General features: G+C 41.9%; 2 protein-coding genes across 2 annotated transcripts; both read right to left on the bottom strand.

Moving 5' to 3' along the window:
* Nucleotides 1-1,517: 1,517 nt before the first annotated feature.
* Nucleotides 1,518-7,899, bottom strand: LOC125382673 (fibrinogen-like protein 1). The gene is made up of 5 exons (XM_048400813.1): nt 7,365-7,899; nt 5,893-5,998; nt 5,127-5,342; nt 3,739-3,869; nt 1,518-2,809 (listed from the first exon to the last, which is right to left on the bottom strand). Exons 1-5 carry the CDS (start codon nt 7,638-7,640, stop codon nt 2,477-2,479), a joined length of 1,062 nt encoding a protein of 353 aa, XP_048256770.1. The 5' UTR covers nt 7,641-7,899; the 3' UTR covers nt 1,518-2,476.
* A 781-nt stretch (nt 7,900-8,680) lies between these two features.
* LOC124130472 (fibrinogen-like protein 1) lies at nt 8,681-16,790 on the bottom strand. The gene is made up of 6 exons (XM_046493627.2): nt 16,742-16,790; nt 14,461-14,765; nt 12,989-13,094; nt 12,223-12,438; nt 10,835-10,965; nt 8,681-9,905 (listed from the first exon to the last, which is right to left on the bottom strand). Exons 2-6 carry the CDS (start codon nt 14,734-14,736, stop codon nt 9,573-9,575), a joined length of 1,062 nt encoding a protein of 353 aa, XP_046349583.1. The 5' UTR covers nt 14,737-14,765; nt 16,742-16,790; the 3' UTR covers nt 8,681-9,572.
* Between the last annotated feature and the right edge of the window lie 6,009 nt (nt 16,791-22,799).

Raw genomic sequence — 22,799 nt, forward strand, 5'->3', positions numbered from 1 at the left:
TTTCAGAATCTCCAAATTTTTTAGATTTCTAATCTGCAGGCGATACGCCTCACTAGTTAACTGAATTACAGTGGCTCTCACAGACTCATAATCTTTGACCAAAGAATCATCCATAGAATTGTAAGCCTCAAACCCTCTTCCCGAGGCAAGGCTGGAATTCCTGAACTCGATCGTAGCGCCACCAGTGGCTATTACGAGTTACATGTAGGTCCCTTCTAAGCCTTTCCTATGGACCAATCAGATTCCACCTCTCGTATCTCTTGCATTTTCTTCAAACAAAATGGCGACGCCCAGTCAAAACGATCTGATCGATAGTCAAGATCTATTTGTGATAAAGCCGGTCTTACATCGCGAAGTGCATCAAATCATGTGAGCACCTTGTTTAAAAACATGAAATGGTTCGGAAAATATCTGTTGACAACGAGTTGGGGGTACCCATGTTTTGCAAATCCTGCAATCGACCGAAATCTGCACGACAGATTTCGATTTCGTTGTGCGCTTTTGATTGAAATATGCATAGACTCGTTAATCCAGCCAAAATGTAACTCCATAATACCAGCCTAGTTCGGCAAGGGGGGAAACTGGACTATTATAGTCAGTTAACTCTCTTGCTTTGGGAAGATGGCTTTAAACCTTCCCTGAACTAGAATGTGCCATATAGTTTAAGCCCAGTTCAACTTAGCGGCTGGCTCAAACGCGAAAAAGATCTAGCGACTTCTGATTCATCAAAATAGGGTCCGATCTATAGCAAGCACTCATCCGGAAACCAGACGCACTATTCTCATGGTCTCAATTGCCCGTAGCATTTCTTACGTCTAGTTCCTAGAGTCCAAACTCGTGCTCCATACGCAACTTTTTAAACTCCCTTTTCCCTTTTCTCTCTTGACCTGTGAAGATCCGGGTTAGAATTGGTCATCAGCAACCAATGCTTGCCGTAAAAGGGGACTAACGGGATCGGATGGATATGCTCAGGCTCGCTGACTTGGTTGATGCATGTCATCGATCCCAATTGCGTGGATTGATGCTCATGATGACAATCACTGGATTGTCTGGGTTAGACTCGATTATTGACAGACCGCCGTCGTATAGCTGGAATATTGCTTAGTGCGGCGTTAAACAAACAAAATATCAATTAATCCTTATCTTTGTCAAATTCCTTTTCTCTATTGGTTTGTTTACGTCTGCCATGATGAGTAATTAACAATATCCAAAGTAACATTCTCAATGGGAGTTTACAGTGAATTCAAAATGACGGGAACTTTGGTAACAAATGTACCATAACATCCCGGATGAGCCCCCAATTGTTCCTCTTGTCACGGTTATCCCTGACGAGTACATCCCCTGAGCTGGAGTAACGCCTCACTCACAGAGGAGCCAACTCGTAATTGTCAAAAGTTTCCAGCGATCGTGAATTCGCACACGTGACAGTCGAAAAAATGAATAAGTAGAAAGACTGAATGTATTAAAGCGCATTGACAAAGACAAACCACACTGAATTTTAAATATTTATTACCACTTGACAATAATAACCCAGCTAAAGCCATATGTAAGCAATCACAGGTTGAACACGCACAGCATGTGGTAGTCTAACAGGCAATATACACAGGTAAGCAGCACTGAATATTTAACGAGTCAGTCCGAAAATACAGCTGACCAGTTTAGTGATGTCAGTCCAAACAGATTAAAGGACATCGGCTCAAACCACATGTTCCCTAACCAGCTTCTGTCTGCACAGCTGGGCAACGGATAGGCCCTCTTGCACAAAGCGATCTTAGCGTTAAGATGACCGTAACTCCCATACTTTAACAGAGGCTTACAACAGTCGTAGCGCTAAGATCGCAAGTGGGCCCTGGTTTTTGAACTTCTGTCAGGGCGCTGACACGACGGTACAAACTGGGTTCCAGCTTGGGAGAATTACCGTAATATTTAGTTGATATTCCCAAAAAGACGACCAAGGCCACTTATAGAGTGATTTATAACTTTTTATCCGATAATACGGATTAGCGTTCCCACAAACATCGGTCATGAGAAGTGTAGTGTTTGCACTTTATGAAGATGTATTTTTATACTATAAAGGCCCAACTAGTTATTAAGTTGCCGCAAGAAAGGTTACTACATCGTATCCAAATTGCGTGGATCGATGTTCATGGTGTCACTCACTGGATTGTCTGGTCAAGACGCGATTATTTACAGACTGCCGTCATATAGCTAGTCAATCTGGCAATGGCCCCAGAGGGTAGGAATTCTGTAATAACGAAATACATCCATGAATACTGTAATTGAATTCGAACCCAGGCTTTTCAGTTCCTGGTACAGCTAAGGGACGTAACTCTGCACAATAAATTGAAGCGCATTCTATCAATAATCAATCTGACAATAATACAAAGGCACCAGAGGGCAGGGACACTTAAATAACGAAATACATTCATGACTACTGTAACTGAGTCATAATTCAATTACAACACCAGCTAATGTATCAATCTATCTCTATATATATGGTCATTGTGACGGGAGCCTTATTTTCCTTGTGCGGCCATGACAAGGACGTAGGGTCGCTGGTCTGGGTGACAAGCGACAGTGGCCGTGGCTGACCAGTGGGATTGTACTCATGACACAATTTGAACCACCATCCTGACTCGCTTATGTTGGGGCAGTTGGCAGGGTCGGGGGAATTGTCGTTATCATAGGTAGAGAAAGGGATGCCAATTGAGCTTCCCAGTCCGTCCATCAGCTCCCGATCGTCGACATCCCAGTTGTTTGGTGATGATGAAGTATAAGAGAACTTGTAGAGATTTGCTTCTCCATCTGTCTGTGAACAGAAAGGATTGTTGAACAGAAAGCAGTTCCATTAAAGTACAGCGTTACTTTAAAAGTTTTTTACACAATGAGTTAGTTGGGTTCGAAGCCGCTTTGTTTGTTTGTTTGTTTGTTTGCAATGAACCAATCACCGAGCCTGTCCACCCGATCCATTAAGTCTCTCAAGACCACCATACCTAGAAACACATCGGCGTACAGAGCGCTTTTAACTGATATGCCTGCCCAAGTCTCTACACTGCATTACATCGTAAAATAACATTCACCCACTCACCCATCTACCAAGTCACTCACTCATAAATTTCCACAAGTATTGACTCGCCATGTCTCAGCAGTCACGAACCATAGGCTAGTATCTCCAAGCAGTTCTTTTCATTTCTGCTGCAGGACTTCGTCAAGTATTGGCGAGATTTTACACATACAAAGCGTTTGGCTTAACGGCGTGCTTAACCATAATTCGGTTTTATCACGCCATGGAAAGAACTCACACACACACGCACGCACCGTGTCGCAATATAATTGCAATAATCTTAATCGCTACACCTAGCCTTAACGACCAACTATAATGTATGCAACTAGCCTTAACGACCAACTATAATGTATGCAACTAGCCTTAACGACCAACTATAATGTATGCACCTAGCCTTAACGACCAACTATAATGTATGCACCTAGCCTTAACGACCAACTATAATGTATGCACCTAGCCTTAACGACCAACTATAATGTATGCATGCCACTAATCGCTTTCTTCGCGGTCACGACTACGAACATAGAAGTATCCCAATTGCGTGGATCGATGCTCATGATGTTAATAACTGGATTGTCTGGTCCATACTCGATTATTTACAGACCGCCGACATACAGCTGGAATATTGCTGAGTGCGGCGTTAAACAACAAACAAACAAACAACATAGAATTACCTTAAAGTCGTTATAGAAATGTTGCCTCCAGTGCACATCTGTATTTTCTTGGAACGATGCCATAACAACAAGCTTATGATCTCTGTTAGTGGTCACACGGTGCAGCATTTCCAACCCGGCCCAGAAGTTTCCTGAAGCAAACATGCAACGTTGTAACCTAACTCTAGTTCCATATCCGTGATAATGGAAAAGGTCAATCAATAAGCACAGCTTATTTTACCGATCGCTGCACAGCATTCAGCTTTTCGTTTAATCTTTGACGAGTAAAATGAGAAATGTACAGTTTACATTTTCGAGAGAATAGAAAACAAGAAGTGATATTAACTCCATTAATGACCATCTGTCATTATTTTGCCTTGCCAATGTGGAACTAACGTAAAAAGGACGTCAGCGATTTGTGCACGGGTGTGACACCTACGATAAAGGGAGACAATCTAAGGGGAGGTAATTCTTGTATGACAATAATTCCGTCAGTGTTATGTTCACTGCAGTGAAAATATCACTTTTCTCAACTTCAGAAAACTGAGTCTTTCACATTGAAGTATATAATAAATGCTAAATGACGACTGGATGCTGCAATATGGCAAATAAATGTCTCATTCCTTTCAATAACAATGATACATATAGAGATAAAAAGTTAATTATTAGAAATTAATCATCTGCCCAGATTTCTGTTTATATATTTCTGTTAAGTTGTAAACAAGCCAGATTACTTTATTGTTTCATTTTATAGTTTCTGGAAGGTTATACGTAATACCTGAAGCTTGTGTTTTGCACCAAGTATATTGAATGTTAACCTGATGCTCATCAAGATATACATGTCATTCTTAAAGGGAGCGGTCGGGTAGCCTGGTGGTTGAAGCGTTCGCTCGTGACGCCGAAGACCCGGGTTCGATTCCCGACATGGGTACAATGTGTGAAGCCCATTTCTGGTGTCCCCCGCCGTGATGTTTCTGGAATATTGCTAACAGCGGCGTAGAACCATACTTACTCACTCACTCATTCTTAAAGTGTTTGTTGCAGTTTCATGTAATCCTGAACGTTATGCTTGTATACTTATATATACAATTTGTAATCACCACCAAACATTTTCGTAGGTTCACAACAGGAACTAATATAAAAATATGCGACAACCCCGTTAGTTTGGTCCTTTGTGTTTCTCTCGATTGGATTTTCACATTTATTTTCAGAATTAATGTTTCGGGTTACATACCCTCCACACACTGAAAATGAACACTGCATTACTTTAGCAATGTAAATGTATGTTTGCTTGTTTCTTGTTTAACGCCGCACTCAGCAATATTCCAGCTATTTCGGCAAGCATAGATTGCTGAAGACCTATTCAACCCCGGATCTTCACGGGTCGTAAATGTGTGTGCACCACTAACCATTCTCTTGCAGATCTCCAAAACCATGCTTGTACTCTTCCCAAGACCTTGCGAAATTGACGTACGAGAAGTCATAACTTCTGCGCATGAAATACGTCTTCCCTTTGTAATCCATAGTACAGAACACCCGGTATTTCACCGAAGAACTGTTGGGATGAATGTAAAATACGTCCCGTTGGCCTTTGTAGTGATCAGTGGTGTGGCCCTCGGAGCAGTCTGCAATAAGAAATTTGCACCCTTCAGTCTGCTGTGCGTTCTCGAATTTAAACCAGGAAACTCTTTTTAATGAGTCTAAAGCTTAATTGTATCGTTTGAAAAAATATTTATCTATTATCTCCTCGGTAGGCTGTGCAATATGGTCATCTCGTGAGTGAGTTTGCTTTAACGCCGCTTTGAACACCCTTTATCGGAGGAAAGCCTGAAGGGATGCAAGTCTAAGGCGATTACTCTTGGTGAAACCCACGAGAACGCGTGTGGCCAACCCAATGACGATAATCAGGTCGAAACGTGAATTCGAACCCATATCATGAAAGTAGTCTTACCTTGTTTTATTCACACCCATGCCTCTGTTTTGGGGTTCGTTTAGATCCGGTTCTTACGTGCATGGATTTCATCAATACAGGCCTTTTTACCACAGCCTTGGTCTAAGCCTTCACTTTATAAACAGTTCCTCTGACAGACTAGTCATTAGCAAAATGACATGTTTTATATATTGTGAAGAAAATAACCATGCGATTGTAAAATATGTACTTCCTGTTACAGTTACCTTGCATCAGGCGGTCACACCATTTGCCAATGTAACCATGGAAACACCTGCATCCATACGTGTCATTCACGAAGAACCCTTCATATTGACATCTTGAGTCATAGCCCTGGTAACGAAATTAATATAAACAACATCTTTAAGATGCATTATCCCTGTCCAACGTTCATGCAATATTCAAAAGTCATACGTCGACAGTCAGGTCTGTCAGAAACCACTGAATAACAAAAATACACTATGACAAATGGAGCAGATAGTTCATTTAGGAGATAAACCTACTGTGCTTTGAAATTTGATGTAGTCCCATTGTAGATTAAATACCTCTTATTTTGCATGCGGTAAAACACAGTTGGTTGATCTCCATGCCATCATGACGAAAAACGCGCTTTCAAAACGGTGCTCTCTTGGAACGCTTAAAAGACATGGATATGAAGGTCCTCTATCTTAGAACATTCCGCAAAGGGATCCCAGGCACTTATAAATGTAACAACTTACAAAACACTCATAGTCATGACTCGTTCAAAATAACGGTTCAAAACACATAGTTTTTCAAACAGAACTTGCCAAATAACCCGCCAAAGATATATACTGAACCGCAAAAGAAACGTCACATGAAAAGTTGTCATTTAAATATCTGGGTATTTTTTGTCAGTGTTTCTAAAATTTAACAATACCTTGTCCGGAAAAATGAAATTTGATGATAAAAAACCCAAAGCAGCTGACAATAAAAACGATCGCCCAAACGCATCACGGCAACGGCCATGGTAACCCGATGCACGTGAGTTCCGTGCAAATTGAAATGCACATGCGTTCCCCCATTTCTTGCCCTATAAAAATCCTCACAGATCGGATAACATTCATTCGTTATTGAATAACTACCACATGCCAAGATTGACAAGAAATCAGCGACACCAAGCCCTTGGACGATTGCAAGCTGGACAAACCGCCCGGCAAGTAGCTAATGCATTTCAAATCCACATAAGGACCTTATTATACAGGCTCCAGCAAAAGCACCAGACCACCAACAATCCAGATGACCGACCACGTAGTGGAAGACCAAGGGTCAGGATCGTCAGATTGCATCTTCAAGATCGCTTTGTTACTGCTATGGAAACTGCTCGACAGACCATGGGGACACACCGGCGACACATTAGTGCGGATACCGTGCGTCGACGAAAAGGTATTAGTGTGTTTCTTTAACATTGTGTAGAATGCATGTAGGTATAGGGTGTTTGTTGTTTAAGGTCACACGCAGCAATACTACAGCTACTAGTATATGACGGCGGTCTGTAAATAATCGAGTCTAGACCAGACAATCCAGTGACTGACAGCATGATCATCGGTCCACGCATTAGGGACACGATTACATGCATCAACCAAGTCGGCAAGCCTGACCAGCCGATCCCGTTAATCGCCTCTAACGACAACATTGGCCGGAATCCCCACGGGTCGTAACAGAAAAGAAATCTACTTACATTGTAATGTCTGTACGACCGACTGCCACACCCATTGTCTTCCCGCCTCCTGTCAGCGTTGAGATAACAAGTAACATCTCCCCCCTCCAGTTTGACACTGAAGGACTGACACCCGTCATCCCTCGCGCACAGTATTCCACAGGCTGTGACGCTGGGTCCTTGAGTTGCATGATAGGTGTTGGGTGAAAGGGTTGGGTTGTAGCACGTCTCGACATAGGAGAAATGTATATCGGAAGCGACACCAGGTATCATCACAGCAAGGAGAAAGCTCAGCATTCTTAAATTGTGCAATCTGTTTAACAAAACTGGCCAAAAATGAGATACGGTACATCAAACAATGTGTTGATAGATTGTTAAATAAATGCATGAGTGAAATTGAAAATTGTATCTGATGTATCACAGTGCCAATGCAATCGCGCATAATTTGTTGATGTCTTTTGAAATAAAGTGAGTGAGTGAGTATGGTTTTACGCCGCTTTTAGCAATATTCCAGCAATATCACGGCAGGGGACACAAGAAATGGGTTTCACACATTGTACCCATGTCGGGAATCGAACCAGGGTGTTCGGCGTGACGAACGAACACCTGAACCACTAGGCTACCCGATCGCCCCTTTTGAAATATAGAATGACATAAATGAAAACAGTTCACCTACAAAGCTTGAATCAGAAACAACAATAAGTGAAGTAACAACAGCTCTATGAACTGTCTTTCATCTCTAGATATCAATATTTCGGTGTGGGGGGGGGGTGGGGGGGTGGGGTGGGGGGGTGGGCATGGGTGGCCCAGTCGTCTAAGGCGCCGCAATTCGCTGTGCAGAGTTGCGTCCCTTGTGCACGCCAGAAACCTATGATTGTGGCGAAATGTTTCTAGGTTTGTCAGCACCATACCCGTGCTCGTGTGGGTTTCACCGAAGTGGTAAACGTCTGAGACCTGCTTCATTTCGGGCTTTCCTCCCACATTAAGCTGACACGCCGCGATATAACTGGAATAGTGTTAAAGGCGGCGTTAAACCAAACCTACTCACTCACTCAAAGTTTCAGGCACCCTTTTAATCAGGTAAGTTCTCATTTTAGTCTTGGTTTTTTTAAAGGAAATTGAATTAATCCATAAATTTTGATTACTGTGTGTTGTAAATGAATAATAAATTCATTTTTACAATTGGTAGAATAAATCAGTAACTGAGATTGTTGGTGGCTATATCCTCGAAGGGGGTTAAAGTAGTGTGAAGTTATTGTCCCGCTGAGAAGGATTGTAAGACCACGCCTTTCAAAGTGTATTTATTTCCTCCACGTTTTTAATCTTTGCATGTGGTAGTCTAACAGGCAATATACACAGGTAAGCAGCACTGAATATTTAACGAGTCAGTCCGAAAATACAGCTGACCAGTTTAGTGATGTCAGTCCAAACAGATTAAAGGACATCGGCTCAAACCACATGTTCCCTAACCAGCTTCTGTCTGCACAGCTGGGCAACGGATAGGCCCTCTTGCACAAAGCGATCTTAGCGTTAAGATGACCGTAACTCCCATACTTTAACAGAGGCTTACAACAGTCGTAGCGCTAAGATCGCAAGTGGGCCCTGGTTTTTGAACTTCTGTCAGGGCGCTGACACGACGGTACAAACTGGGTTCCAGCTTGGGAGAATTACCGTAATATTTAGTTGATATTCCCAAAAAGACGACCAAGGCCACTTATAGAGTGATTTATAACTTTTTATCCGATAATACGGATTAGCGTTCCCACAAACATCGGTCATGAGAAGTGTAGTGTTTGCACTTTATGAAGATGTATTTTTATACTATAAAGGCCCAACTAGTTATTAAGTTGCCGCAAGAAAGGTTACTACATCGTATCCAAATTGCGTGGATCGATGTTCATGGTGTCACTCACTGGATTGTCTGGTCAAGACGCGATTATTTACAGACTGCCGTCATATAGCTAGTCAATCTGGCAATGGCCCCAGAGGGTAGGAATTCTGTAATAACGAAATACATCCATGAATACTGTAATTGAATTCGAACCCAGGCTTTTCAGTTCCTGGTACAGCTAAGGGACGTAACTCTGCACAATAAATTGAAGCGCATTCTATCAATAATCAATCTGACAATAATACAAAGGCACCAGAGGGCAGGGACACTTAAATAACGAAATACATTCATGACTACTGTAACTGAGTCATAATTCAATTACAACACCAGCTAATGTATCAATCTATCTCTATATATATGGTCATTGTGACGGGAGCCTTATTTTCCTTGTGCGGCCATGACAAGGACGTAGGGTCGCTGGTCTGGGTGACAAGCGACAGTGGCCGTGGCTGACCAGTGGGATTGTACTCATGACACAATTTGAACCACCATCCTGACTCGCTTATGTTGGGGCAGTTGGCAGGGTCGGGGGAATTGTCGTTATCATAGGTAGAGAAAGGGATGCCAATTGAGCTTCCCAGTCCGTCCATCAGCTCCCGATCGTCGACATCCCAGTTGTTTGGTGATGATGAAGTATAAGAGAACTTGTAGAGATTTGCTTCTCCATCTGTCTGTGAACAGAAAGGATTGTTGAACAGAAAGCAGTTCCATTAAAGTACAGCGTTACTTTAAAAGTTTTTTACACAATGAGTTAGTTGGGTTCGAAGCCGCTTTGTTTGTTTGTTTGTTTGTTTGCAATGAACCAATCACCGAGCCTGTCCACCCGATCCATTAAGTCTCTCAAGACCACCATACCTAGAAACACATCGGCGTACAGAGCGCTTTTAACTGATATGCCTGCCCAAGTCTCTACACTGCATTACATCGTAAAATAACATTCACCCACTCACCCATCTACCAAGTCACTCACTCATAAATTTCCACAAGTATTGACTCGCCATGTCTCAGCAGTCACGAACCATAGGCTAGTATCTCCAAGCAGTTCTTTTCATTTCTGCTGCAGGACTTCGTCAAGTATTGGCGAGATTTTACACATACAAAGCGTTTGGCTTAACGGCGTGCTTAACCATAATTCGGTTTTATCACGCCATGGAAAGAACTCACACACACACGCACGCACCGTGTCGCAATATAATTGCAATAATCTTAATCGCTACACCTAGCCTTAACGACCAACTATAATGTATGCAACTAGCCTTAACGACCAACTATAATGTATGCAACTAGCCTTAACGACCAACTATAATGTATGCACCTAGCCTTAACGACCAACTATAATGTATGCACCTAGCCTTAACGACCAACTATAATGTATGCACCTAGCCTTAACGACCAACTATAATGTATGCATGCCACTAATCGCTTTCTTCGCGGTCACGACTACGAACATAGAAGTATCCCAATTGCGTGGATCGATGCTCATGATGTTAATAACTGGATTGTCTGGTCCATACTCGATTATTTACAGACCGCCGACATACAGCTGGAATATTGCTGAGTGCGGCGTTAAACAACAAACAAACAAACAACATAGAATTACCTTAAAGTCGTTATAGAAATGTTGCCTCCAGTGCACATCTGTATTTTCTTGGAACGATGCCATAACAACAAGCTTATGATCTCTGTTAGTGGTCACACGGTGCAGCATTTCCAACCCGGCCCAGAAGTTTCCTGAAGCAAACATGCAACGTTGTAACCTAACTCTAGTTCCATATCCGTGATAATGGAAAAGGTCAATCAATAAGCACAGCTTATTTTACCGATCGCTGCACAGCATTCAGCTTTTCGTTTAATCTTTGACGAGTAAAATGAGAAATGTACAGTTTACATTTTCGAGAGAATAGAAAACAAGAAGTGATATTAACTCCATTAATGACCATCTGTCATTATTTTGCCTTGCCAATGTGGAACTAACGTAAAAAGGACGTCAGCGATTTGTGCACGGGTGTGACACCTACGATAAAGGGAGACAATCTAAGGGGAGGTAATTCTTGTATGACAATAATTCCGTCAGTGTTATGTTCACTGCAGTGAAAATATCACTTTTCTCAACTTCAGAAAACTGAGTCTTTCACATTGAAGTATATAATAAATGCTAAATGACGACTGGATGCTGCAATATGGCAAATAAATGTCTCATTCCTTTCAATAACAATGATACATATAGAGATAAAAAGTTAATTATTAGAAATTAATCATCTGCCCAGATTTCTGTTTATATATTTCTGTTAAGTTGTAAACAAGCCAGATTACTTTATTGTTTCATTTTATAGTTTCTGGAAGGTTATACGTAATACCTGAAGCTTGTGTTTTGCACCAAGTATATTGAATGTTAACCTGATGCTCATCAAGATATACATGTCATTCTTAAAGGGAGCGGTCGGGTAGCCTGGTGGTTGAAGCGTTCGCTCGTGACGCCGAAGACCCGGGTTCGATTCCCGACATGGGTACAATGTGTGAAGCCCATTTCTGGTGTCCCCCGCCGTGATGTTTCTGGAATATTGCTAACAGCGGCGTAGAACCATACTTACTCACTCACTCATTCTTAAAGTGTTTGTTGCAGTTTCATGTAATCCTGAACGTTATGCTTGTATACTTATATATACAATTTGTAATCACCACCAAACATTTTCGTAGGTTCACAACAGGAACTAATATAAAAATATGCGACAACCCCGTTAGTTTGGTCCTTTGTGTTTCTCTCGATTGGATTTTCACATTTATTTTCAGAATTAATGTTTCGGGTTACATACCCTCCACACACTGAAAATGAACACTGCATTACTTTAGCAATGTAAATGTATGTTTGCTTGTTTCTTGTTTAACGCCGCACTCAGCAATATTCCAGCTATTTCGGCAAGCATAGATTGCTGAAGACCTATTCAACCCCGGATCTTCACGGGTCGTAAATGTGTGTGCACCACTAACCATTCTCTTGCAGATCTCCAAAACCATGCTTGTACTCTTCCCAAGACCTTGCGAAATTGACGTACGAGAAGTCATAACTTCTGCGCATGAAATACGTCTTCCCTTTGTAATCCATAGTACAGAACACCCGGTATTTCACCGAAGAACTGTTGGGATGAATGTAAAATACGTCCCGTTGGCCTTTGTAGTGATCAGTGGTGTGGCCCTCGGAGCAGTCTGCAATAAGAAATTTGCACCCTTCAGTCTGCTGTGCGTTCTCGAATTTAAACCAGGAAACTCTTTTTAATGAGTCTAAAGCTTAATTGTATCGTTTGAAAAAATATTTACCTATTATCTCCTCGGTAGGCTGTGCAATATGGTCATCTCGTGAGTGAGTTTGCTTTAACGCCGCTTTGAACACCCTTTATCGGAGGAAAGCCTGAAGGGATGCAAGTCTAAGGCGATTACTCTTGGTGAAACCCACGAGAACGCGTGTGGCCAACCCAATGACGATAATCAGGTCGAAACGTGAATTCGAACCCATATCATGAAAGTAGTCTTACCTTGTTTTATTCACACCCATGCCTCTGTTTTGGGGTTCGTTTAGATCCGGTTCTTACGTGCATGGATTTCATCAATACAGGCCTTTTTACCACAGCCTTGGTCTAAGCCTTCACTTTATAAACAGTTCCTCTGACAGACTAGTCATTAGCAAAATGACATGTTTTATATATTGTGAAGAAAATAACCATGCGATTGTAAAATATGTACTTCCTGTTACAGTTACCTTGCATCAGGCGGTCACACCATTTGCCAATGTAACCATGGAAACACCTGCATCCATACGTGTCATTCACGAAGAACCCTTCATATTGACATCTTGAGTCATAGCCCTGGTAACGAAATTAATATAAACAACATCTTTAAGATGCATTATCCCTGTCCAACGTTCATGCAATATTCAAAAGTCATACGTCGACAGTCAGGTCTGTCAGAAACCACTGAATAACAAAAATACACTATGACAAATGGAGCAGATAGTTCATTTAGGAGATAAACCTACTGTGCTTTGAAATTTGATGTAGTCCCATTGTAGATTAAATACCTCTTATTTTGCATGCGGTAAAACACAGTTGGTTGATCTCCATGCCATCATGACGAAAAACGCGCTTTCAAAACGGTGCTCTCTTGGAACGCTTAAAAGACATGGATATGAAGGTCCTCTATCTTAGAACATTCCGCAAAGGGATCCCAGGCACTTATAAATGTAACAACTTACAAAACACTCATAGTCATGACTCGTTCAAAATAACGGTTCAAAACACATAGTTTTTCAAACAGAACTTGCCAAATAACCCGCCAAAGATATATACTGAACCGCAAAAGAAACGTCACATGAAAAGTTGTCATTTAAATATCTGGGTATTTTTTGTCAGTGTTTCTAAAATTTAACAATACCTTGTCCGGAAAAATGAAATTTGATGATAAAAAACCCAAAGCAGCTGACAATAAAAACGATCGCCCAAACGCATCACGGCAACGGCCATGGTAACCCGATGCACGTGAGTTCCGTGCAAATTGAAATGCACATGCGTTCCCCCATTTCTTGCCCTATAAAAATCCTCACAGATCGGATAACATTCATTCGTTATTGAATAACTACCACATGCCAAGATTGACAAGAAATCAGCGACACCAAGCCCTTGGACGATTGCAAGCTGGACAAACCGCCCGGCAAGTAGCTAATGCATTTCAAATCCACATAAGGACCTTATTATACAGGCTCCAGCAAAAGCACCAGACCACCAACAATCCAGATGACCGACCACGTAGTGGAAGACCAAGGGTCAGGATCGTCAGATTGCATCTTCAAGATCGCTTTGTTACTGCTATGGAAACTGCTCGACAGACCATGGGGACACACCGGCGACACATTAGTGCGGATACCGTGCGTCGACGAAAAGGTATTAGTGTGTTTCTTTAACATTGTGTAGAATGCATGTAGGTATAGGGTGTTTGTTGTTTAAGGTCACACGCAGCAATACTACAGCTACTAGTATATGACGGCGGTCTGTAAATAATCGAGTCTAGACCAGACAATCCAGTGACTGACAGCATGATCATCGGTCCACGCATTAGGGACACGATTACATGCATCAACCAAGTCGGCAAGCCTGACCAGCCGATCCCGTTAATCGCCTCTAACGACAACATTGGCCGGAATCCCCACGGGTCGTAACAGAAAAGAAATCTACTTACATTGTAATGTCTGTACGACCGACTGCCACACCCATTGTCTTCCCGCCTCCTGTCAGCGTTGAGATAACAAGTAACATCTCCCCCCTCCAGTTTGACACTGAAGGACTGACACCCGTCATCCCTCGCGCACAGTATTCCACAGGCTGTGACGCTGGGTCCTTGAGTTGCATGATAGGTGTTGGGTGAAAGGGTTGGGTTGTAGCACGTCTCGACATAGGAGAAATGTATATCGGAAGCGACACCAGGTATCATCACAGCAAGGAGAAAGCTCAGCATTCTTAAATTGTGCAATCTGTTTAACAAAACTGGCCAAAAATGAGATACGGTACATCAAACAATGTGTTGATAGATTGTTAAATAAATGCATGAGTGAAATTGAAAATTGTATCTGATGTATCACAGTGCCAATGCAATCGCGCATAATTTGTTGATGTCTTTTGAAATAAAGTGAGTGAGTGAGTATGGTTTTACGCCGCTTTTAGCAATATTCCAGCAATATCACGGCAGGGGACACAAGAAATGGGTTTCACACATTGTACCCATGTCGGGAATCGAACCAGGGTGTTCGGCGTGACGAACGAACACCTGAACCACTAGGCTACCCGATCGCCCCTTTTGAAATATAGAATGACATAAATGAAAACAGTTCACCTACAAAGCTTGAATCAGAAACAACAATAAGTGAAGTAACAACAGCTCTATGAACTGTCTTTCATCTCTAGATATCAATATTTCGGTGTGGGGGGGGGGGTGGGGGGGTGGGGTGGGGGGGTGGGCATGGGTGGCCCAGTCGTCTAAGGCGCCGCAATTCGCTGTGCAGAGTTGCGTCCCTTGTGCACGCCAGAAACCTATGATTGTGGCGAAATGTTTCTAGGTTTGTCAGCACCATACCCGTGCTCGTGTGGGTTTCACCGAAGTGGTAAACGTCTGAGACCTGCTTCATTTCGGGCTTTCCTCCCACATTAAGCTGACACGCCGCGATATAACTGGAATAGTGTTAAAGGCGGCGTTAAACCAAACCTACTCACTCACTCAAAGTTTCAGGCACCCTTTTAATCAGGTAAGTTCTCATTTTAGTCTTGGTTTTTTTAAAGGAAATTGAATTAATCCATAAATTTTGATTACTGTGTGTTGTAAATGAATAATAAATTCATTTTTACAATTGGTAGAATAAATCAGTAACTGAGATTGTTGGTGGCTATATCCTCGAAGGGGGTTAAAGTAGTGTGAAGTTATTGTCCCGCTGAGAAGGATTGTAAGACCACGCCTTTCAAAGTGTATTTATTTCCTCCACGTTTTTAATCTTTGCATATGTGTTATTTTAATGTTTGGCTAAATTTGTCAGCCATCGCCAACACCTGAAGGGATGATGTAAATCCGACTGGGGTCCATGCAGGCAGCAAAAGTACTGTAAGTCCCCATGGTCCCCAGCGCGGTGCTCTACCTTCAGTTGGTGGCGATCTATAGCCCGTTGTTGAATGATTAGTTAGTTATGGATCTTTATATGTCCCAAACTAGTTTTACGAAAATCTGTGATATTCTAGTTTTTATATTGTCCTTCGGCGACAGAATTTTATAAAGTTTAAATATATGTTATTAATGTCAAATTTTGTCTCGTCACGATATGGCTGAAATACTGCCAATGTGACGTTAAATATTAACTCACTCACTCACCCAATGAACTATCTCAGAATAGAATTGACTATACATATGTAATTACTGACGAATAATATCAATGCAAATGTTACAAATCTGATATCTTGGACATTGATATATCGAAGTTACAGTGTTATACATGACCTTGCACATTCCGTCTTCCCGAAACAGATGCTAGTAAATGGTTCAAGTTCCTTTTGGAAATACATTTATGAATATCAAGTACAGAACAGGGCACCGTTACTCTAAAGATGAGTGGATGGTTGAACTGCGTGACCCAGCTTGTCGTGTGTCGTGGTGTCCCGAAGTAGTAGGTCATTGTACTGATAAGCCTGACCACGATGAGTACCATTTGACCAAAGTCGATAAACAATAAACTACGTTTACAACGAACACGCTTATAACGAACTGACCTATACAACGAGCTTATTTTTTTATACCGGCCATTTGTTGTTTATGTGCTGTTTATATGCTTATAACGAACTACGGTTAGTTTAATGTACATGTAGCTGTAAAATTGCGGACTGCGGCGAAAAGAACTATTCGTTCTCTTTGGATCGTTTTACTTTGAGATAACGGTAGTTCGCAAGCATCAAGTTGGGATATATCAGTAAACTGTACTCACATGTTCTCTCTGGCTTCAGGGTTTGAGACTCAGTCTGGCTATCACCGGAACCTTTCCAAGATGAACCCTCAAACATTTCAGTCACGTGATATTACACGTGGCGAAAATGATATATTTATGTTATGCAAGTTGCCTATGCACTCAGTCAGAATCATTAATCCTTCAGTCAATATTGTCTGCCGATCGTGTGTGTATTATTGATGATTCTAAAATTTATAGAGACTATTTTCTTTACATGCAATAATGTCCATTAATGCATAAACAGTTTACATTTGGGTGCATCGATTTCTGTGTACTTAAGTAAAGTGTTTTCCAATGACAATATGATGTTTGCCAGACTGGAACTCCGTATATACTCAACAACAAAAGTTCCTGTGACACCAATATTTAAGTGTATTTTTCAAACAAGTAAAGTTTGATTTTCAATATTGTAGTACATGTATGGAATCAAATCACAAAAAACGCAACTGCTACAGAAAAGCATGCATTCCATGCAAAAGTTGGCTTTTATGCAAGCCCCATGCATTTCACTACCCAAGAATGGGTATAAAAACATGTGCGTTAGCGGGATTCCATATGCATTGTTTAGCATCGTGCTGACAACAACCACTCAGAAAAACAACAAAATTACGCAATTATTCAACATTACGAAATGCTACGCCTCTCCGAAAATGAGCGTCTGCGAGCCATTGGTATGCTTGAAGCAGGATCGAGTCAACGTGATGTTGCAAAACAATTTAACGTCCACAGATACACCATTTGGTGTTTATGGCAACATTGGCAATAGACGAATGCAGTCAGAGACCATCCTCGGAGTGGCAGGCCACGCGTAACCAATAATCGACAAGACAACTGAATTCGAAATACACAAGTGTACGAAATCGATTCCAGTCAGCAACAGTGACTGCAAGAAGCATCCCTGGCCTTCGACGAATATCTTCTCAAACCGTACGTCGTCGCCTCAGATGTGCAGGGATTGTCGCCAGAAGGCCCACCAGACGTCACATTTTAACAGGAAACCACCGTCAAGTGCGTCTACAGTGGTGCAGACAGCGTCTACGCTGGACGGCCATGCAGTGGAGACAAGTTCTATTCACTGACGAGTCTCGAGTGTACCGACGTCGAGGTGAACGTTACGTCAATCATTGTGTCATGGAAGAAGATCGGTTCGGGGGCGGCAACATTATGGTATGGGGTGGGATTACAGCAAGACAGAGGACCCGTTTGATAGTGGTAGTGGGAAATCTCAATGGACAGCGCTACCGCGACGAGATCATCGGCCCTGTTTTTCTACCATTTTTGCGTCATGGCCCAGGTATTACCTTTCAACATGACAACGCCCGGCCTCATATTGCTCGACTTGTTCAGGATTCTCTTCAACAAAACAACGTGAATTTCATCTCCTGGCCGGCTCGCTCCCCTGATCTCTCACCAATCGAGCGCATGTCGGATGCGATGGATCGGCGCCTTCGACGTCAACCGCGTGTTCCACAGACACTCCAGGAACTTCGAAACATGCTCCAGCAGATATGGACGGATATCCGACAGGACTTTGTGCGACGCCTGGTCAATTCCATGAGACGAAGATGTGTTGCTTGCATCGCAACCAGAGGTGGACACACACGCTATTGTTTGTAAATTGACATTTTGGCATGTTCATGTTTTTTTATGAAATCAGGCATTTTCTGAAGTCAATATGGCAAATTAAGCATTTGAACACTTACAGGAGTCTTTTTATCTGTTGCAAACTGAAATTATTTCAGATTTGGTAAAAAACATAACTTTGCATTAAATCTTATTCAACGTCACAGGAACTTTTGTTGTTCAGTATAGATCTCACTGTACATGCTGAACAACTGGGGTCGTGGCGACTCAATACAAGCTTCTGAGGTATCAAATTGTTGTCATAGCGATTATTGTAAAAAATGTTATACTTAGGATAAGACTCTCCGTAAAGTACGAGAATCTGTACTTTACTAAGAATGTGTTATCCCAAATATAACATTTGCTACATTTGACGACTTTCTAACTGGCATTGCGTGTTTAAAGTGATTATTGTTTGACTGTGTAAGATGAAGGTGATGGACATTCTTCAAGAGTGAGTGATTTGGGTGTGGCGCCGCTTTTAACAGTATTCCTGTTATATCACGGCGTGTCAGCTTAATGTGGGAGGAAAGCCCGAAGTGATGCAGGTCTCAGACGTGTACCACTTCGGTGAAACCAACGAGCACGGGTATGGTGCTGACAAAACTAGGAACATAATCGGGGCGAACCGGGATTCGAACCCACAATCATAGGTTTCTGGCGTGCCCAAGGGACGCAACTCTGCACAGCGAATCGCTGCGCCTTAGACGACTGGGCCACCCATGCCCCCACATTCTTCAAGAAAGGGTCCGGGTATTCCTAATATACACATGTGATATCATAACACCATACTCAAACATGTGAAGAGGGTTCAAGAGGCGTGATTGTCGAAGGTGATCTCACCATACTTATACATGTATAGTAGATACAAGAGGCCCGGATGTCTAAAGTGACCTCACTATACTTATATGGGTCTGGTTGTCTGAGGCTATCTCACTTTACATGTTCATGTATAGTACGTACAAGAGGCCCGGATGTCGAAGTTGATCCCATCATACTTATACACGTATAGTGGGGACAAGAGGCCCGGATGTCTAAAGTGATCTCACTATACTTATACACGTATAGTGGATACAAGAGGCCCGGATGTCTAAAGTGATCTCACTATACATACACATGTATAGTAGATACAAGGGGCCCGGATGTCTAAAGTGATCTCACTATACCAATACATGTGTAGTAGATACAAGAGGCCCGGATGTCTAAAGTGATCTCACTATACCAATACATGTGTAGTAGATACAAGAGGCCCGGATGTCTAAAGTGATCTCACTATACTAATACATGTGTAGTAGATACAAGAGGCCCGGATGTCTAAAGTGATCTCACTATACTAATACATGTGTAGTAGATACAAGAGGCCCGGATGTCTAAAGTGATCTCACTATACTAATACATGTGTAGTAGATACAAGAGGCCCGGATGTCTAAAGTGATCTCACTATACTAATACATGTGTAGTGGATACAAGAGGCCCGGATGTCTAAAGTGATCTCACTATACTAATACATGTGTAGTAGATACAAGAGGCCCGGATGTCTAAAGTGATCTCACTATACTTATACACGTATAGTAGATACAAGAGGCCCGGATGTCTAAAGTGATTTCACTTTACTTATACACGTATAGTGGATACAAGGGGCCTGGTTGTCTAAAGTGATCTCACTATACTTATACATGTGTAGCCGGTACAAGAGGCCCGGATGTCGAAGTTGATCTCATCATACTTCTACACGTAGAGTGAATACAAGAGGTCTGGTTGTCTGAGGCGATCTCAATATACATGTTTAGTAGATACAAGAGGCCCGGATGTCTAAAGTGATCTCACTATACTTATATACGTATAGTGGATACAAGGGGTTTGGTTGTCTAAAATGATCTCACTATACTTATACATGTGTAGTCGGTACAAGAGGCCCGGATGTCGAAGTTGATCCCATCATACTTCTACACGTAGAGTGAATACAAGGGGCCTGAATGTCGGAGGCGATCTCACTATACATATACTTGTACAGTGGGAACAAGTGGTTCAGGTGTGCGTGATTCGCCATTTGAACGTGACAGGATAACCAATGGTTGGATCTCAAGAATTCTCCTGATTCCGGGTTTGTCAGCACGATACCAGTGCTTGCAGGTTATTTCAGTCAATAAAGATCTGCTTCACTTCGCGCTTCCCTCTCACATTAAGCTGAACCTACTAACCTAAAATACTGTCGTGAACTACCCTCATTTACCAGTAATATTGTTTTAGTGGGTGAGTGAGTGAGTGAGATTGGTTTTGCGCCGTTTAGCCATAGGGGACACATATTGTACCCTTGTGGGGAAACGTGCCCTGGACTTCGGCGCGACAAGCGGACGCCTTAATCACGACTGTTTACTGTTACATCCTCCTAATATCGACACTTCGCATATATCGAGCTACGGGTATCTCGATGTGATTTCGATGGTTACCAGGACGCCCTGTTGTTCGATGTGTGCTCTCAAGGAAACCCCAAAGCTATGGTGTTTCACATCTTATCCTCATCCATTGATGTATTTTGCTAAGTTTTCTTGCAGCATTATATTGTGTACCTATCACTTACCACGTGGTATTACTCTGTTTAATGCTGTATTGCAAATATATTCTTAAATATGCAATTTAATCAATCAATTAACCTTGTTTTCCTTCCTAAACATTCCTGAGAAAATATTGAACGAAAATCGATAATGCTGCAGTGAGTGTGATATAAACATCGTTACAGTTAGCGAACTTTACTTAAATCGACGTAGGTTTATAGACTTTTACAACGAACCGTGCCGAGCAAGTATTGATACAGGATAATGGCCACAACAGATGATCGCACAGTTTGGTATAAAAAGGAAAGAAATGTCATATCAACCAAATGTATTCGATAAAGCGTGAGAAACCATAAATTTTAATGAAAAATGTACTTATGGCGAAAACGTCTTCACTGGTAGAGCGAAATGCACGTGTAGAAACTAGTACAAAAAGCTGCTGAAAGCACACGTTCCGAACACAGTAAACAAATGCACACAAACGATATGCCTCGCGTAACAGCAATCCAAAGAGAGAGAGGGAGAGATCTTTTGGTATGACCTGGGTGGTTCGTTTGTTTGTTTGTTTCTTTGTTAACGTCGCCCTTCGCAATATTCCAGCTATATGACGTTGGACCGACGCCACGACTGGGGGCGAGTCTTGTTCACTGATTGGGCTGATGGGAGGCAGCGTGTGTATAGGGGTCAAGCCGAATTGTGTCCAGGTAGTTTAGCCATTTAGAGGCGCTTTTGTGGGTCTCGGAAGGAATATGCTGAGGCTTGATGACAAGGGTGGTTATCATTCAATAAATATAGCGACAAAACCCTTTCCATGTACAATAAAAATAACCGACTAAAGCAGAGTTGATTGTACAATTCCGACTATGTCATGAGCATGTGTTTATGAATCACTATCAAATAGCAATGATAACAGGTGTTCGCGAAAAGGTGAGCGTATCCCGCCCCACCGATGGATCCGTCACAAACACATGCAAAGGCAAGTCAATTGTTCACCTGAAAAAACATGGGAACATATGATACAAGTTAAAGTAGGGCATTGCATCGGACTTCACGGTTTCATTTTTATCACTGATGCGTCAAATTTGGAAATGTCCTCCCCATGTCTACCATAAAACTTTTGGAAAGCTTTACTGAGGCCTTGGATGGTGTAACCTTGATCAAATAATTTCGGAGCAAGAGTCGTATGACGCTATTTGAAATCTTAGTAGAAGGAGCATGTTCGATTGTATCTCAAAAGCGGCGAAATGTAAACACCAAAGGCTGCGGATACTGGAGTATGGCCCGCCATGAAGGGAAAGTTGAAGTCAACCCTTCTTGTCATACAGTTTTGTGGAGAGTGTTTTTGTCACTCTGAATCTTTATGCATAGATATAAATATGAAACAGATGAAGCGGTCTCACCTGTCTCCTATAATTCTAGGAATTGGCTATTTGATTGTTATTGAACGATATCAGATCATCGATATACCTGAAGCTAAAGTTAAACTTCCTGGCCAAATTACCTAGTTTTGACTTTGCCAATCCGAACAGAAAATCCAATTCATGTGCATAAAGAAACAGATCCGCAAGAATGAGAGCACAATTGTTACCCATTGGGATGCCTACTTCTCGCCTAGATGTCTAACCCCAAAGGCAATATTACTGAACAGAGGCATCGGGATGATGTTTTGTGAACCGCCTGCTGCCACTTATCCAACAACAGCCAAGTTTAGTCTTCCAGCATGCTAACGCTAGACCCCCATACTGCAGACTAACAGGGGACTTTCTCAACAACATGAACGTATATATATATATATATATATATATATATATATATATATATATATATATAAGGTTGTTTTTTTATTCTGCAAACCAGAA

The sequence above is a fragment of the Haliotis rufescens genome, unplaced genomic scaffold (genome assembly GCF_023055435.1).
Source record: "Haliotis rufescens isolate VD_foot unplaced genomic scaffold, xgHalRufe1.0.p SCAF_20, whole genome shotgun sequence".
Classification (NCBI taxonomy): Eukaryota; Metazoa; Mollusca; class Gastropoda; order Lepetellida; family Haliotidae; genus Haliotis; species Haliotis rufescens.

What these genes read in the sequence shown, in the direction of transcription:
- LOC125382673 (XM_048400813.1), bottom strand. Translation starts at nt 7,640, where the DNA reads ATGCTGAGCTTTCTCCTTGCTGTGATGATACCTGGTGTCGCTTCCGAT. An exon ending in GTGTGACCGCCTGATGCAAG is followed by an intron (nt 5,343 to 5,892) that starts GTAACTGTAACA and finishes TTCTTATTGCAG; the next exon opens with ACTGCTCCGAGGGCCACACC. An exon ending in TGGAGATCTGCAAGAGAATG is followed by an intron (nt 3,870 to 5,126) that starts GTTAGTGGTGCA and finishes TGTTTGCTTCAG; the next exon opens with GAAACTTCTGGGCCGGGTTG.
- LOC124130472 (XM_046493627.2), bottom strand. Translation starts at nt 14,736, where the DNA reads ATGCTGAGCTTTCTCCTTGCTGTGATGATACCTGGTGTCGCTTCCGAT. An exon ending in GGTCGTACAGACATTACAAT is followed by an intron (nt 13,095 to 14,460) that starts GTAAGTAGATTT and finishes TTTCGTTACCAG; the next exon opens with GGCTATGACTCAAGATGTCA. An exon ending in TGGAGATCTGCAAGAGAATG is followed by an intron (nt 10,966 to 12,222) that starts GTTAGTGGTGCA and finishes TGTTTGCTTCAG; the next exon opens with GAAACTTCTGGGCCGGGTTG.